This window comes from Littorina saxatilis, linkage group LG4, assembly GCF_037325665.1.
Source record: "Littorina saxatilis isolate snail1 linkage group LG4, US_GU_Lsax_2.0, whole genome shotgun sequence".
NCBI classification, from domain to species: domain Eukaryota; kingdom Metazoa; phylum Mollusca; class Gastropoda; order Littorinimorpha; family Littorinidae; genus Littorina; species Littorina saxatilis.
The window spans coordinates 59456289-59473474 of NC_090248.1; the positions used below are offsets into that span (position 1 = coordinate 59456289).

The 17186-nt window shown below is 39.8% G+C and overlaps 1 protein-coding gene across 1 annotated transcript in view; it reads left to right on the top strand.

Annotated features, from left to right (window-relative positions):
• LOC138965236 (sodium- and chloride-dependent GABA transporter 1-like) overlaps positions 1-17186 on the top strand; it is a 51359-nt gene that overhangs the window by 17709 nt on the left and 16464 nt on the right. The window contains exons 3-9 of the mRNA XM_070337362.1: positions 1566-1697; positions 3766-3977; positions 5633-5748; positions 9560-9692; positions 11742-11876; positions 15488-15591; positions 16572-16696. Of these exons, the coding sequence (XP_070193463.1) occupies positions 1566-1697; positions 3766-3977; positions 5633-5748; positions 9560-9692; positions 11742-11876; positions 15488-15591; positions 16572-16696 (957 nt within the window). The remainder of the gene's footprint in view (positions 1-1565; positions 1698-3765; positions 3978-5632; positions 5749-9559; positions 9693-11741; positions 11877-15487; positions 15592-16571; positions 16697-17186) is intronic.

The window sequence follows — 17186 nt, forward strand, 5'->3', positions numbered from 1 at the left end:
CTTTCTAGATTACTTTCTAAAGCAAACAGGACTGGGTGGCCGAGTGGTAACGCACTTGCACTCGGAAGCGAGAGGTTGCGAGTTCGACCCTGGGTCAGGGCGTTAGCAATTTTCTCCCCCCTTTCCTAACCTAGGTGGTGGGTTCAAGTGCTAGTCTTTCGGATGAGACGAAAACCCGAGGTCCCTTCGTGTACACTACATTGGGGTGTGCATGTTAAATATCCCACGATTGACAAAAGGGTCTTTCCTGGCAAAATTGTATAGGCATAGATACAAAAATGTCCACCAAAATACCCGTGTGACTTGGAATAATAGGCCGTGAAAAGTAGGATATGCGCCGAAATGGCTGCGATCTGCTGGTCGATGTGAATGCGTGATGTATTGTGTAAAACATTCCATCTCACACGGCATAAATAGATCCCTGCGCCTTGAGTCCGAGTCTGGAGATACGCGCGCGATATAAGACTTCATATCTCTTCTTGTTTGTTGTTCTGTTTTCAAACAATGACAGGCGTTATGTTTGCGGGAATATGCAAAAAACGTTGCGCGTTCAGCCGAATCCCTAATCTAAAGGCTAACTAGTGAATTCAAGTAGCTTTCCTTGATTGTTGCATCACTTGCTTCATTTGTTCAAGGCGTTATGTCCCTTACTTTTGTCTGCAAAAACAAGAAAAATACCCTTATTGTTTGCTCTGAATTGTCGTGAACAAATGATTTCTTTAACATTTTAGTTTATGTACTAAGTAATGAATAACTCTGTCGTTAAGCGTTCTGGACCCTATTGGAACACCCTGTATATTTTGCAAAAAACTGTAGCCGTCGTTCTAGCCGTCGTTACTACTTTTACTCTGATCTGTTTTACTCTTCCAATAGCTCAGGTTACACAAAATGCATATCAGCTGATACAGTGACATCCATTTGTTCTGAGTCCAATTTGTTTTTAATGCTGAGAACAACATGTGCTTACAATGTCCAATGAACCACTGAATGAAGTGAGAATACAATGTTTTGGTGATGTTTGCCAGTCAGGACATTGGGTTAGGGTTGGCCGTGGGGTTGGGGGGGGGGGGAGTTGTGGAATAATCAGTATGGTAACACCTTATTTTCTTTTGTGGTTTTAATACGGAGTATAATGAAGTTACCTATCACATTTAGTAATGATTTGACCCGGGGTTATTGTGTAATAACGCTTTTACCACTAAATTAATAACGATATTTTTTGTGCGACTTTGACAATTCTGCATAATATTCCACATACATTTTGTTAACTAACTTATTATGATATAATGATAATTTCTGTCCATTTGTCTACACGAGAAATGTATGATTTATCATACGTATGGTTAAAACTGTTAGTGACGATCACTTTCAAAATCATAGTGTTTTAGAGAAAATCATATATGACCACTCCCAGATAAATTAAATTCTTTTTAAAAAGTGAATATGCTGACCTTTTTTCCCCCCACGGATTTCTGCATATTGCTTGGCGGCGTATGGCTGCCTAAAAGACGGGGTAAAAACGGTCGCTGTTATAGGTATAAGCAAGCTTTTGTGTTGTGTTGCAGGAGCCTTCCTGGTGCCCTACATCATGACAGCGCTGTTTGCGGGAGTCCCCATGTATTTCATGGAGCTGGCCCTGGGGCAATGGCTCAGCGTGGGTGGTCTGGGGATCTGGAAAATTGCTCCTGTCTGGAAAGGTAATCTTCGTCCTACTACCTCTTTATGTTCACATGATATTGTATTGATACTTATCCCGTGACCTGCCTCTTTGTCTCTGTTAGCTGAGGAGGTGATTATTCTGCGTATTATATGGGTATTCCTCGCCAGAGGCTCTGTAATACCTGAAAATCGACCCTAGGGAAAATATGCACGATATTCAGAACTCGGAGTGTGTAACCTATATATGTATTTACATATCATTATCTAGCCGGCATCTTGCCAGCGAGTTTCATTATCGATTTTGAGATTGTTTGTATCATAAGTGTTTGTTTGTCTGTCAACTTAAAAGACCAGTGGGTCTACGTACTGATAAATTAACGTTTTGTTTTGTAAATAATTAAACGTGCCAATAACCTACAATAATCTAATAAAAATAGCTTTCTACAGCTGAAGTCATGCACAGTTCCAAACGCTTTACAAATACAACGCTAAGACAAAGAATCAACAAACATAGTCTTTACTGATATGAAAGAGCAGTATAGTTTGACTTTAAGACAAGCAAGGAGAGAAATATCTTCCCAGTCGAACATCAATTTAGCTTGATACTGTTGGAAACAGCAAGAAAATGTCATATTTATTTTTCTAACATCTAGAGGCCACCATTGGTCTTTTTGGTATACTCTGCAGCATTGAATTTTGATATATTAATGACACATATTATATTAATGGATTATTCTCCAGAGATGTGTGCCATTTTGTGACATGCATTTTCAGTCCATACAATGATTATAATACAAATGGCAACTAAAATGTATTTTCTTTACTTTATTTAGTAATAATCCAGTTAGATAGTGATACAGACATGCAAGAAAGAACATAGTATATTTTTTTTGTCTTTTTTACATTTAGTCAAGTTTTGACTAAATGTTTTAACATAGAGGGGGAATCGAGACGAGGTCGTGGTGTATGTGTGTGTGTGTGTGTGTGTGTGTGTGTGTGTGTGTGTGTGTGTGTGTGTGTGTGTGTGTGTGTGTCTTGTGTGTGTGTCTGTGTGTCTGTGTGTGTGTAGAGCGATTCAGAGTAAACTACTGGACCGATCTTTATGAAATTTTTCATGAGAGTTCCTGGGTATGATATCCCCAGAGAAGTTTTTCATTTTTTCGATAAATGTCTTTGATGACGTCATATCCGGCATTTTGTAAAAGTTGAGGCGGCACACCCTCATTTTTCAATAAAATTGATTGAAATTTTGGCCAAACAATCTTCGACAAAGGCCGGACTTTGGTATTGCATTTCAGCTTGGAGGTTTAAAAATTAATTTATGACTTTGGTCATTACAAATCTGAAAATTGTAATCAAAATTATGTTTTTATAAAAGATCCAAAATTACGTTTATCGTATTCTTCATCACTTTCTGATTCCAAAAACATATACATATGTTATATTCGGATTAAAAACAAGCTCTGAAAATTAAAAATATAAAAATTATGATTAAAATAAAATGTCCGAAATCGATTTAAAAACAATTTCATCTTATTCCTTGTCGGTTCCTGATTCCAAAAACATATTGATATGATATGTTTGGATTAAAAACACGTTCAGAAAGTTAAAAAGAATAGAGATATAGAAAAGCGTGCTACCCTCCTCAGCGCAACCGCTACAGCGCTTTTCTGGATTGTTAATTTGACTGCCTTTGCCACGAGCGGTGGACAGACGATGCTACGAGTGTACGGTCTTGCGGAAAAAATGCAATGCGTTCAGATTCATTCTGTTCGTTCGACAGCTTGACTAAATGTTGTTATTTCGCCTTACGCGACTTGTTTATAGTTATTACTCAAATTCATGTCACATCCTTTCGTTTCCATGTTACAAAGGTGATGTACCTTTGAACCATTGTAACGTTGATGGACAAAATATGAATGTATTTCTAATTCGTTCTCTGCAGGCCAAGGATAGATATGGAACCAGTATTCATTAATGACATCAATTCTTATGGTTAAAATGTCTCAGTTAAGTAAATAATTTTAATTATCACCTTCGTAACATGGTTTCCACAGGTACACAGTTCTGGAAAATAACCCAGTTCCTTTTCTTTTCTTTATTCAGGTGTCGGGTATGCGGCCACCATCATGGCAGCTTGGCTGAACACTTACTACATCGTGGTGCTGGCGTGGGCCGTGTTTTACCTGGTCAACTCCTTGACCTCTGTCCTGCCCTGGGCATCCTGTGGCAACTGGTGGAACACCAAGCAGTGTCTGTCGGAGTATGACAGGGATCAGATCCCCCTCAAGTGTCAGAATGGAACCGACTACTTTGAGGTAAGCGCTCAAATGTGAGAGTTGAAGAAATCGATAATAAAGTCGATGATACAGTCCGGCTATTTTGAAATAAAAGTTCGAATATGACAGAAACAAAATTTCACTCCAATGTCAAAAGTGTAAGATGTGTCTGTCTGAGTATGACAGGGACCAGATCCCTCTCAAATATCAGAATGGAACCGACTACTTTGAGGTAAGCGTTCCACTCTTCAGCAAGCTACCATTCTGTTTGTCCGAGTTTGACAGGGACAAGTTTCTTCTCAAGTGTTAGAATGGAACTGACAACTTTGAGGTAAGTATTCAAATATGATAGTTGATACAATCGAAAACGAGGACTGTTTTTTTTCAAATCTGTTGCGCTCCTTACCATGTGCATTAACACAGCCGTGACTAGAAGACAGACGAACAGAAGAAGAGGATTTGTTTACCATTTTAAACCCGACATCTTAATATTATTGAAACCACATGGTTTCACCTTCAAACGTCTTCTCAAATGGCGAATATTTTGATGTCAGAATGAAAAAATAACATAGACAATCTTTCACTCAAGGGCCAGCGTGGGACTGATTACTTTGAGGTAAACATCCGAGTATGACAGGGATAATCTGTCACTGTAAGGATTGGAATACTTCTTTTTCTTTGTTCGTGGGCTAAAATTCCAACGTAAACTCGTGTTTTTGCACGAGTTGATGTTTACGTGTATGGCCGTTTTTACCCCGCCATTTAGGCAGCCATACGCCGATTGGAATACGAAATACAAGGACCCTGTTCTTTTTATATTTAGTCAAGTTTTGACTAAATATTTTAACATCGAGGGGGAATCGAAACGAGGGTCGTGGTGTATGTGCGTGCGTGTGTGTGTGTGTGTGTGTGTGTGTGTGTGTGTAGAGCGATTCAGACTAAACTACTGGACCGATCTTTATGAAATTTGACATGAGAGTTCCTGGGTATGAAATCCCCAGACGTTTTTTTCATTTTTTTGATAAATGTCTTTGATGACGTCATATCCGGCTTTTCGTGAAAGTTGAGGCGGCACTGTCACGCCCTCATTTTTCAACCAAATTGGTTGAAATTTTGGTCAAGTAATCTTCGACGAAGCCCGGGGTTCGGTATTGCATTTCAGCTTGGTGGCTTAAAAATTAATTAATGACTTTGGTCATTAAAAATCTGAAAATTGTAAAAAAAAATAAAAATTTATAAAACGATCCAAATTTACGTTTATCTTATTCTCCATCATTTGCTGATTCCAAAAACATATAAATATGTTATATTCGGATTAAAAACAAGCTCTGAAAATTAAATATATAAAAATTATTATCAAAATTAAATTGTCGAAATCAATTTAAAAACACTTTCATCTTATTCCTTGTCGGTTCCTGATTCCAAAAACATATAGATATGATATGTTTGGATTAAAAACACGCTCAGAAAGTTAAAACAAAGAGAGGTACAGAAAAGCGTGCTATCCTTCTTAGCGCAACTACTACCCCGCTCTTCTTGTCAATTTCACTGCCTTTGCCATGAGCGGTGGACTGACGATGCTACGAGTATACGGTCTTGCTGAAAAATGGCAGCTACTTGACTAAATATTGTATTTTCGCCTTACGCGACTTGTTAATTCTTGTTAGTACAAATAGTTGTGTGTAATGTTTCAGGTGAATGTAACCACTCAGTTCAACGCCAGCTACATGATCGATCAGTACAGTGATTACAACTGCAGCCAGATATATGATCCAGAGCGCTTTTCCTCTCCTGTCAAAGAGTTTTGGGAGTAAGTATATATATATATGCTGTGTTATGCTTTGAGGTGTGATGTATCAAGCTGTGTTGAAGAACTGTTTTCTTCAATTGTAATGTTACATGTATACTGATATTGGAAAAGTAATTGTTTGTTATAATTAAGGGTATTTTGATTCTTTTATAATGCATTTAGATTGTTCCTCTACTGAGAATCCACAGTAGGTAATAATCATATAGTCGGTCACACACAATAGAGCAGTGCCGGTGTAACACGAAATTTTTACTCCACAAAAAATGTACTCCGGAGTAAAAATTTCGTACAAAATTCTTACTCCGAGTAAATTTTTCGTACGAGAAAAGAACTCCCCAAGGCACGAAAAAATTTCTCCCTCCACGAAATGTTTACTCCCCATTTTTTTTACTTCTAGCAAAAAATCTCGTACGCGAAAATGGGATGCGGGCGAAGGGATAATGCCAAAATTGGCATCTCGCGCAAACGAATGTCGCGCTAGCCTCCCTCCATCCCTTCCACCACCAAGACTAACAGGGGACAAGGGAGTAAAAATTTCGTACACCTGGCATGGGAAGTTAAATTGCTCGTGTTAGGGTGAAGTAATTTATTCGTTTTTTATTCGTCAGAGGAGTAACATTTGTGTACGAAATGTTAACTCGGAACTCACCTGTCGTGGGGAGTAATTTTCTCGTGTAATGGGGGAGTGCTTTTTTCGTAAAGGGAGTAACATTTTCGTACGAAATTTTTACTCCGGAGTAAAAATCTCGTGGGAGTAATTTTCTCTTGTTACACCGGGTAGCTCAGTTGATAGAGCTCTGGATTTGTGATCCTAGATTCACGGGTTCGAATCCAGGCAGGGACGGACAGGGGTCAGCATTATGTACAGACTCAGAGACGGTATCAATGTCACGTCCCACCCCTTGGCACCACAGTGACACGTAAAGGGCCTCGGTCATTCTGCCATAAGTGCAGGTGGCTGATTAAACATGCAGACACCTGGGTAGCGCGACTCTTGCTGTTGCTAACTTTCCACTGGGAGGAAGCGACCCGAATTTCCCAGCATTGGGATGATACATGTAATGAAATGAAATGAAACAGTCAAGCAAACACGCGAGCTAAAACGATCAGTAAAACCCATTCATCTTCCCACCAAATGTGACCCTCCACCACGGAATGAGTCCATGTCACCTTTGCATGATTTTTATATTTTTACATTTTATTAAAGAGATTTGGAAACTTTATCCAGTCGTGAAAACCGTTTTAGAAAAGAGCGAACACTTTTCGAGTTATAAGCCTGTGACTAAGGTGATCCTCACACTGATACCTTACACCCCACGGACATAAGGCCTAGCGCAGAACCCTTGCGTGGTGACATCCGACTCATTCCGTGGTGGAGGGTCACATTTAATAATCAACCGACCATGCTACCAATCTATTTACCGACTAGCAAGCATGCAAACCAGGATGCAATCAATTAAAGTTTAAAGGCGCATCCCTTGCCTTGAAAGATGCGGCCATCGTTTGCATGAGATAAGACCGTCCCACCATGGACACATACCATAATTCAAGGTCTTGGATGCTTATTGTGCTCAATTGGCATTTTGTGGATGAGTCAATTTTATTGTGTGGATTGAAGCTAGTGGCTTTTACGATCTTTTTTTTGTTGAAACTATGCACAGAAGCCACCAAGCCCATGCATTTTTAGTCTTCGTCTAAGTGGTAGTGTGAACTTATCTCATGCAAAAGCTTTGCCAGATCTGATATGGTGAGCCAATCGTTTACAGGAAGGAGTTACTGCGGGAAGAATTTTGTCAAAAATATAAAGGAAAAATCATAACATACAATAAGGTATAATAATAAGACCAAAACTGAGAAAATGGTCTCCACGTGAGGCAATCATCTTGCTGCAGTGTGAAGGGCTAAATACAGCGGTTGTTTCCCTTGTCAGAGTATTGATTTTGTGATCTTATCAAAGTACGTATCTGATATGTATTGTGGCAGTCAAGCGGTTACGGACAATTACAATGTGTGTCAAAAAACAAGAATTGTCAGCTCTTTGAACGTTTAATTATTGAAAAAATAAAACGTTACATTTACAGTACGTCGACACCGTGGTATTTAGAGCAGACAGAGAGACAAACACTTATGCTACAAATCATGAACTTAGTGGTATTTAGAGTAGACAGAGAGACAAACACTTATGCTACAAATCATGAACTTAGTGGTATTTAGAGTTGACAGAGAGACAAACACTTATGCTACAAATCATGAACTTAGTGGTATTTAGAGTAGACAGAGAGACAAACACTTATGCTACAAATCATGAACTTAGTGGTATTTAGAGTAGACAGAGAGACAAACACTTATGCTACAAATCATGAACTTAGTGGTATTTAGAGTAGACAGAGAGACAAACATTTATGCTACAAATCATGAACTTAGTGGTATTTAGAGTAGACAGAGAGACAAACACTTATGCTACAAATCATGAACTTAGTGGTATTTAAAGTTGACAGAGAGACAAACACTTATGCTACAAATCATGAACTTAGTGGTATTTAGAGTAGACAGAGAGACAAACACTTATGCTACAAATCATGAACTTAGTGGTATTTAAAGTTGACAGAGAGACAAACACTTATGCTACAAATCATGAACTTAGTGGTATTTAGAGTAGACAGAGAGACAAACACTTATGCTACAAATCATGAACTTAGTGGTATTTAGAGTAGACAGAGAGACAAACACTTATGCTACAAATCATGAACTTAGTGGTATTTAGTGTAGACAGAGAGACAAACACTTATGCTACAAATCATGAACTTAGTGGTATTTAGAGTAGACAGAGAGACAAACACTTATGCTACAAATCATGAACTTAGTGGTCTTTTAAGTTGACAGAGAGACAAACACTTATGCTACAAATCATGAACTTAGTGGTCTTTTAAGTTGACAGAGAGACAAACACTTATGCTACAAATCATGAACTTAGTGGTCTTTTAAGTTGACAGAGAGACAAACACTTATGCTACAAATCACGAACTTAGTGGTCTTTTAAGTTGACAGAGAGACAAACACTTATGCTACAAATCATGAACTTAGTGGTCTTTTAAGTTGACAGAGAGACAAACACTTATGCTACAAATCATGAACTTAGTGGTATTTAAAGTTGACAGAGAGACAAACACTTATGCTACAAATCATGAACTTAGTGGTATTTAGAGTAGACAGAGAGACAAACACTTATGCTACAAATCATGAACTTAGTGGTATTTAGAGTAGACAGAGAGACAAACACTTATGCTACAGATCATGAACTTAGTGGTATTTAAAGTTGACAGACAGAACAAAACTTTTGATAAGGCCAAACAAAATAAATGTTGGTTTAGGGTAACCCGACCGACCCTATTATATCTCGCCGACCCTAAAACTTTTTTTCATTTCTCTAAAACACACACACACAAAACAACCTCTGGCGCAATTTGCGAATAGAACTGAGACTAAAAATAAAAATAAAGATTTAAAAAAAAAGCCGACCTACCAACCCTATTTTTTTTGTGGTCATGTTTGGCCTAAGAATAATAAACTTATCTCAAAATCGTCGACGGAGCTCGCATACAAGATGACAGCGAGGTATTAACACTGAATCCTCCGAAAGCGGCGTATGGCTGCCTAAATGGCGGGGTAAGAACGGTAATACACGTAAAATTCCGCTCATGCAAAAACACGAGTGTACGTGGGAGTGTCAGCCCACGGACGCAGGAGAAGAAGAAGAAGGGAACACTGAGTATTTGATTTTGGATGTTTCCAATGTGTGTCATAATTGCAGACACAACGCTCTGCAGATTTCCAGCGGTATTGACGAGCCTGGAGACATCCGATGGCAACTGGCGCTGTGCCTCCTCTTTATCTGGATCGTGGCCTACTTCTGTATCTTCAAAGGGGTCAAGTGGACGGGAAAAGTAGGTCAAGGTTATTGGCTATGTCTTCTTTACGGAATGTAAACGGAAAATTTTGTTAGATAATTAATATTGTCATCAGCCTTATGTTATTAAGCATTAAAAATTAATGATTACCAATCAAAGCAGAGGGTTATTTAAACGATTGGCTCAGTTTCTTTAATTTATTTTAAGTTTCTTTCGTTAATTTAGGATTAAAAGGCATTTTGAATGCTTTTTTTGCATGACGTTGTTTGTTGTTATGATATGTCATTAGTATTTCTGCATTTCTGTTCACTACTGGATTAACTTATTTTGTTGTGTAGTTTCTTAGCCTCCTGGGACCAACACCTTATTACATACTTGTGTGAAACTTGTGGAAGTAACACGTCACATCTCTAAATCCTGGTGAATGTGTGTGCATTTAAGCGCGTCAAATGGACTGTCGAGGTAGCCTTATCTTGTGTGAAAGCCTGACCAGATCTGAAATGGATGTAGAGGCAAATCGTGTAGTCGGGAAGTTTTGTGTCTTGGTTTTAAACCAAACTTTATTCAATGTTAGTATCGTGCCATACAGTATATTACACAGGGGATCCGAACTCCAGCATAAAGCTTATTTTAATAAAATCAAAAAACAAGAAAGGTAAGTTGTTGGAACGTTTGTTACTGACAAAAAGATACGTTACATTCACAGATATTTAGACCCAGCGGTTTTTTAAGTGCACAGACAGACAAACACTAATTAAACAGAAAAGGATTCATCTGGCAAAAAGTTCAGCCGCTTGCGGAGAAGACCTTACTTTAACTTACCTTTCTTGCTTTTTTTATATTTAGTCAAGTTTTGACTAAATATTTTAACATCGAGGGGGAATCGAAACGAGGGTCGTGGTGTATGTGCGTGTGTCTGTGTGTCTGTGTGTCTGTGTGTGTGTGTCTGTGTGTGTCTGTGTGTGTGTGTGTGTGTGTAGAGCGATTCAGAATAAACTACTGAACCGATCTTTATGAAATTTTACATGAGAGTTTTTGGGTATGAAATCCCCAGATGTTTTTTTCATTTTTTCGATAAATGTCTTTGATGACGTCATATCCGGCTTTTTGTAAAAGTTGAGGCGGCACTGTCACACCCTCAATTTTCAATCAAATTGATTGAAATTTTTGCAAAGCAATCTTCGACGAAGGCCGGACTTTGGTATTGCATTTCAGCTTGGTGTCTTAAAAATTAATTAATGACTTTGGTCATTAAAAATCTGAAAATTGTAATTAAATTTTTGTTTTATAAAACGATCCAAATTTACGTTTATCTTATTCTTCATCATTTTCTGATTCCAAAAACATATAAATATGTTATATTTGGATTAAAAACAAGCTCTGAAAATTAAAAATATAAAAATTATGATCAAAATCAAATTTCCGAAATCGATTTAAAAACAATTTCATCTTATTCCTTGTCGGTTCCTGATTCCAAAAACATATAGATATGATATGTTTGGATTAAAAACACGCTCAGAAAGTTAAAACGAAGAGAGGTACAGAAAAGCGTGCTATGCAGCACAGCGAAACCACTACCGCGCTAAACAGTCTCGTCAGTTTTACTGCGTTTTGCAAGAGCGGCGGACTACGGTCATTGTGAAAAAATGCAATGCGTTCACTTTCATTCTGTGAGTTCCACAGCTTGACTAAATGTAGTAATTTTGCCTTACGCGACTTGTTTGTTCTCACTTACCTTTCTTGTTTTTTGATTCTGTATTTCGGAACGTTGGCAGTCTCTTTGTGTTTGAATTAGTTTATATTAACAAAGTTGTGTGCATTTAACACCTGCATGTGGTGTACTTCACGGCGCTGATCCCTTGCCTGCTGCTGTCCATTCTGTTGATCCGCATAAAGCTTATATTAACAAAGTTAATGAGTAGTCTTATCGCCAGACCCGTGTGCCTTTAACACGTGCGGGTGGTGTACTTCACGGCACTGATCCCTTGCCTGCTGCTGTCCATTCTGTTGATCCGCATAAAGCTTATATTAACAAAGTTAATGAGTAGTCTTATCGCCAGACCTGTGTGCCTTTAACACCTGCAGGTGGTGTACTTCACGGCGCTGTTTCCTTACTTGCTGCTGTCCATTCTGTTGATCCGCGGGGTGACGCTGCCCGGGGCCATAGAGGGAATCAAGTTTTATATCGTCCCGGACGTCTCCAGGCTTAAAGACTCCGCCGTGAGTATAGCCTTATCATGATATGTACCTGTGGTATATATAGAGAATACTACATGGCTTCCTATGTGATACCAGTTTTATATTGAACTGCGAGCGAAAACGAGCTTTTCAATATTTGAAAACACAACGAGTGTAAAACTGGTATCACACAGGAAGCCATGTAGTATTCTGTTTATCCTGCATACTGTACTTGCGTGTCTATTGCCCCAAACGTACCTCATATCATATCATATCATATCCGTCGAATCGCCCAGATTTGAAGAAGCTTCAAATGGAACCTAGATCTCTCCGAAAGCCTCCTGTAATATTTGACGTCAAAGCAAAGAGACGTCACTCTGGAAAGCATATCGGGATGTGTACGTTCTTAAAATTCTTCCAAGTGTTCAAAGAATGACGTTTGTCTCGCTCGGTGACTTGGCATCACGGGCAGTGTAAAATCAGATCTCTGCCAGACACGATCTCTTCACATGCACTGTGGAGTGAACGATATTATTATGACATGAGTGGTATGTCCCACGTATGTGGGATAAAATACGTGTAATGTCAGATACATTCTATATTGCTCCAGGCCAGAGGATTATGCTGTGAATATAGTCTAATCATGAGACCTGTGGTATATAATTCGTGTGGTGACAAATACATTCTATATTGCACCAGGATCAGGGCCGGACTACCGGGGGGGTTATGGGGGTTGCGCAACCCCCCCCCCCCTAGCCTAAACATGTACCTTACTTATTTAATTTTTTTTTTATTATTGCTTATTTTATGCCGTTTCATGCAAGGAGCGACCATTTTCCTATCTCAGAATATGACCTACCCGTCAGCTTCAGGGGGCTTCGCCCCCTGACCCCCACAACGAGGGGGGGGGGGGGGGGGATGGGTTCTAGGGTTTCCGGACCCCCCCCAGCCAAAAAATAAAAATATTGAATGAGGTATGCATTTCTTTATTTTACATTGAGTTTCAATTTTTGGGGTATTAATCAGTGACAAAATCTGCTGCCTGAAACTGGTAATGATCATCCTCAGAATGCACCAGATTGCACCATTTTGCATCCTTTTTTTCAAAATTTTCCGGGGGGGCATGCCCCCGGACCCCCCTAGCAAGCTAGGCGCTTTGCGCCGTCGGCTCGGCGCTTCGCGCCTTCACACCCATATCTTCACAATATACTTTTGAAAAAAACCAGTCATAAAATGAACTGATCCGCCCCTGCCGCCAGGGGGGACATCCCCCTGGGCCACCACTGGCAACCCCCCCCCTCCTCTTCGCCTAGTCCGGCCCTGAGGATGGAGGATTCTGATGCGAGTAGTCTTATCACAAGACCTGTGGTATAACACGTGGGATATCAGATATATTTTACATGGCTCCAAATATCACCAGACTAAAAGAATCCGCAGATACATTCTATATTGCTCCAGACTGGAGGATTCTGCTGTGAGTATTCTTATCACAAGACCTGTGGTATAACACGTTGCTATGACATAAATTCTACATGGCTCCTAATATCAACAGGCTGGAGGATTCTGCTTTGTAGTATATAACTCGTGTGGTATGAGGTACATTCGACATAACCCCGAATATTACCAGGCTCACGCCTTATCACAGGACCTGTGGTATAACACGTGTGCGTGGTATAAGATAAATTCTACACCGCGAATATCACCTGAGTCAAAGGCTCCGCCGTGAGAAGTCTTATCATAATGTCTGTAGTATAATACGTGTGATATCAGATACATTCTACATGGTCCCGAATATTATAACCAGGGTGCCCTGAGTAGTCTTATCACCAGACTTGTATAACACGTGTACGTGGTGTAAGATACATTCTATAATATAGCTATTCTGATGAACACGTGGGGGAATTCGGGGGCTGTGATTGGATGGTCTCTTCCGATCATCAAAGCATAATGCTGCGGAAGTCGGCCATTTTTCTCAATATCCAAAAGCATATTGTCAATAACAAAGACGCATGGTTCCGGTTTACCCACCTGTACCACACGATGTTTCACTGATCGACAACAGCATACACTGACAACTTGAAATTCTTCTCGGAAATGTTTTTCAGCTTTACCCTTTTCTGCTAACTTCCTGATGAAACAGGACTAAGCCTATTATTTTCTGTCCCAAAACACCACAGAATGCTCAAAGTCGAAAGATTTTGTACAAACAGGGGAGTACAACGGAACAGCCGTTTTTGTGTGCCTAAGAGCTTAGTTCACAGTTGCCGACTGACACAAATTTTCGCATTCGGCTTTTCTTATCTCGTAACTCCACACTAAATACCCCACTTCCCCTCTGAAGTATTGATGTACAACCCATGGCACTAACATTCATGTAGTCGTTTATAACTGAGGTTGAAAAATTCGCTTCATGACGAGACAAGTATAAATGCCATTCACCCAAACTGGAAACGTCGCTGCCGTCTGCTCGCTTTGTGCGGATTAGCTGTTCTCTTTTCCTCCCCTTGTTTCATCCTAGTTCTTCAGTTGTTTCTAGTTTTCCGTTGATGTTGTGTTTTGGTCTTCTTCATAAGTAGTCTTGTTCAAAATTAAAAAAAACTCAAACTTCTTTTTGTTGTATACGAATGAACTAATAAAAAGCTGTTTAACAGCTGTGTTGTCAAATCGAGTTTTTTTCCAAAGTCAGTGTGGCGCCTGCGCAAAACTAATGCGCATGAGAAACGGCGTCTGCTATCAAAACCTGAGATCAACGCATCGACGCAAAAACTGTCATTTTGTAAGTTTGGAACAACAAATAAAGGTCAGAACAGCTATATAATCGCTATTGTATTTTCAGCGTAGCAATAGGGTCCGATATTTAGACTCGAACAAGTATAATGCGACTCGTCTTCGACTCGTCGGCATTATACTTGTCTCGTCTAAATATCGGACCCTATTGCTACGCTGAAAACACAATAGCTGTTAATATCACCGGGACCAAAGACTCCGCTGTGAAAAGTCTTATCGCGAGACCTGTGGTATAACACGTCTGGTATTAAATAACATTTACATGGCCCCGAATATCACCAGGCTGAAGGATTCTACCCTGAGTAGTCTGTTCAGAAGAGTTGGGGTATAAGACGTATACGTGGTATAAGATACGTTCTGCGTCCCGAATCATCACCAATTTATTGTGCAATTTGCTCTATGTAGTGCGTGTGTGTGCCCATGCGTGTGTTTGTGGTAATGTTTGTTTTTTGAGCAATGTGTTATTGATTGTTATGTTATGTGTGTGATTGCATGTTAAATGATGTTTTGTTGACGTAGGATTTTGATTGTACAGCGCTTTGAGCAGGGTACATGCGCTATAGAAATATTAAGCATTATTATTATTATTGTTATTATTATCACCGGTATTCAAGACTCGGCCGTGAGAAGTCTTTTCGTTAGACCTGTGTGTAACACGTCTGGTATACAAACATCACCAGGCTCAAAGATTCCACAGTAAACATTATAAAGATAACATGTTTGGAATGAATGTTTGAATCCATGCTTGCACAAAAGAGCAATATGGTCCGTCATGGGATGTCAGGGCATGCCCTCAGTTTTGATAAATCGTTAGAAGTTTATAATTGCTGTGTTTCAACTGACAAGTCTTTACTGTTGTGCAACAGGTGTGGATCGACGCAGCGTCCCAGGTGTTGTTTTCCTACGGTCTGGGTCTAGGCACCATGATCGCGCTGGGCAGTTACAACAAGTACCATCACAACGTCTACAGGTAATACAGCCGTCGTGCAGATATTTAAAGACACATGCATTCCTCTGCACACTTTCGAATGAGAAAATCATTTTTGAAACGCTATTTTTGTGCGGATCTCCTGTCTGAACACTTCAATTACAATAAAAACAATAATGATAATAATAATACTAATAATGCATAATATTTATATAATGCATGTATCCAGGGTTTAACCCATGCTCAAAGCGCTGAACAATCAAAATCCTACGACAACAAAACAATAAAAACACTTTATTGTCCATTAGAATGGATTCCTTAAAATTGAAAATTGTCTTTGTGGCGTCTCAAAAATCTTCTTAGCTGGCTTTGTTGCTTTTGACATTTTAGAACGTTAGCAGTTTGTCTGTTTTGGGATTGGAGACTACGTACATGCTAAGCAAGACTTGATGGTGATGTTGATGATGCAATTTCAGGGCCGGATCTGGGGGGGGGGGGTTCCTGGGTTCCGGAACCCCCCCCCCCCCCCTGGCCATCCAATGTACCTCTCAGAGAGAAAAAAAGTGGACTTTTTAAGCTCTTCCCCCAACTCCCTCAGTTTATTTGGTCTTCTAAAACTATTTCAAATTATGAACAACATCAAGTCGACAACGGCCGCCTGCCCTCCCCGTTATAAGTCCATCATCATAGTAATATTCAAAGTAAAGAGTCCTGTCAGACTTATTTACTAGGCATATATGTCTTTGGGATTATTCCACTGAACCACTATGGTAAATGAATATATGAAGTATTTTGTTACTGTTGAAAATGTGTAATTTTGATTCCCAATTGCAAGGGAAGACCAAAAAATGACCTCACAAATGCAAAATTGTCTCGGCTTCTGGGAGGCTTTGCCCCCCAGACCCCCCAGCGGGGCGTTGCCCTTGTACCCCACCGGGGCCTCAGCGGTCCCTGGACCCTTGCCTTCAGTTGGAACCTCAAACGAACTTGGTCCGGCCCTGAGTTTCTGTAATTTTCTTCAGGGATGCTGTCCTGATCTCCTGCCTCAACAGCTCCACAAGCTTCTTCGCTGGCTTCGTTATTTTCTCCATCGTGGGATTCATGGCACACGAACAGAAACGACCCGTCAGCGTGGTGGCTGAAAGCGGTAAGTGTCTGATGGTACAGTGAAACACCCTTTCAAGACCTCTAACATTCAACAAAAAAATCAGGTCTTAAAGTGTGATGGGAGGGGGGGGGGAGACTTCAAATAGTGGTAAATTTACAGAGGTTATGACCAGAAAGTATGAGAAAACAGGGTCTTAAAAGGGAGGGAGTCTTTATTGGGGGATGGGGGGGGGGTGTGTTAATAGGGGGTTCCACTGTAATAATTACCTACATTTTCATACAGGTGGACTTCACTGTTTTTGAAAACAGTTGGAGAGATAATTGTTCTGCAGTATCAGCTAAGAGAATCTTGCATTACGTGAAAGAACGGATCCCGATCAACCCGTTTGTGCCGCTCTTTGTTTGCTTCAAGCTCAACAGATTGCTGTGACAAATTTAACCTGTGCCTTTTCCAACACTGTTGACAATTTTTATATAAGTCCCAATAATGCACAAAACCAGACTTGGGAAAAAGAGATGTGTATGGATAG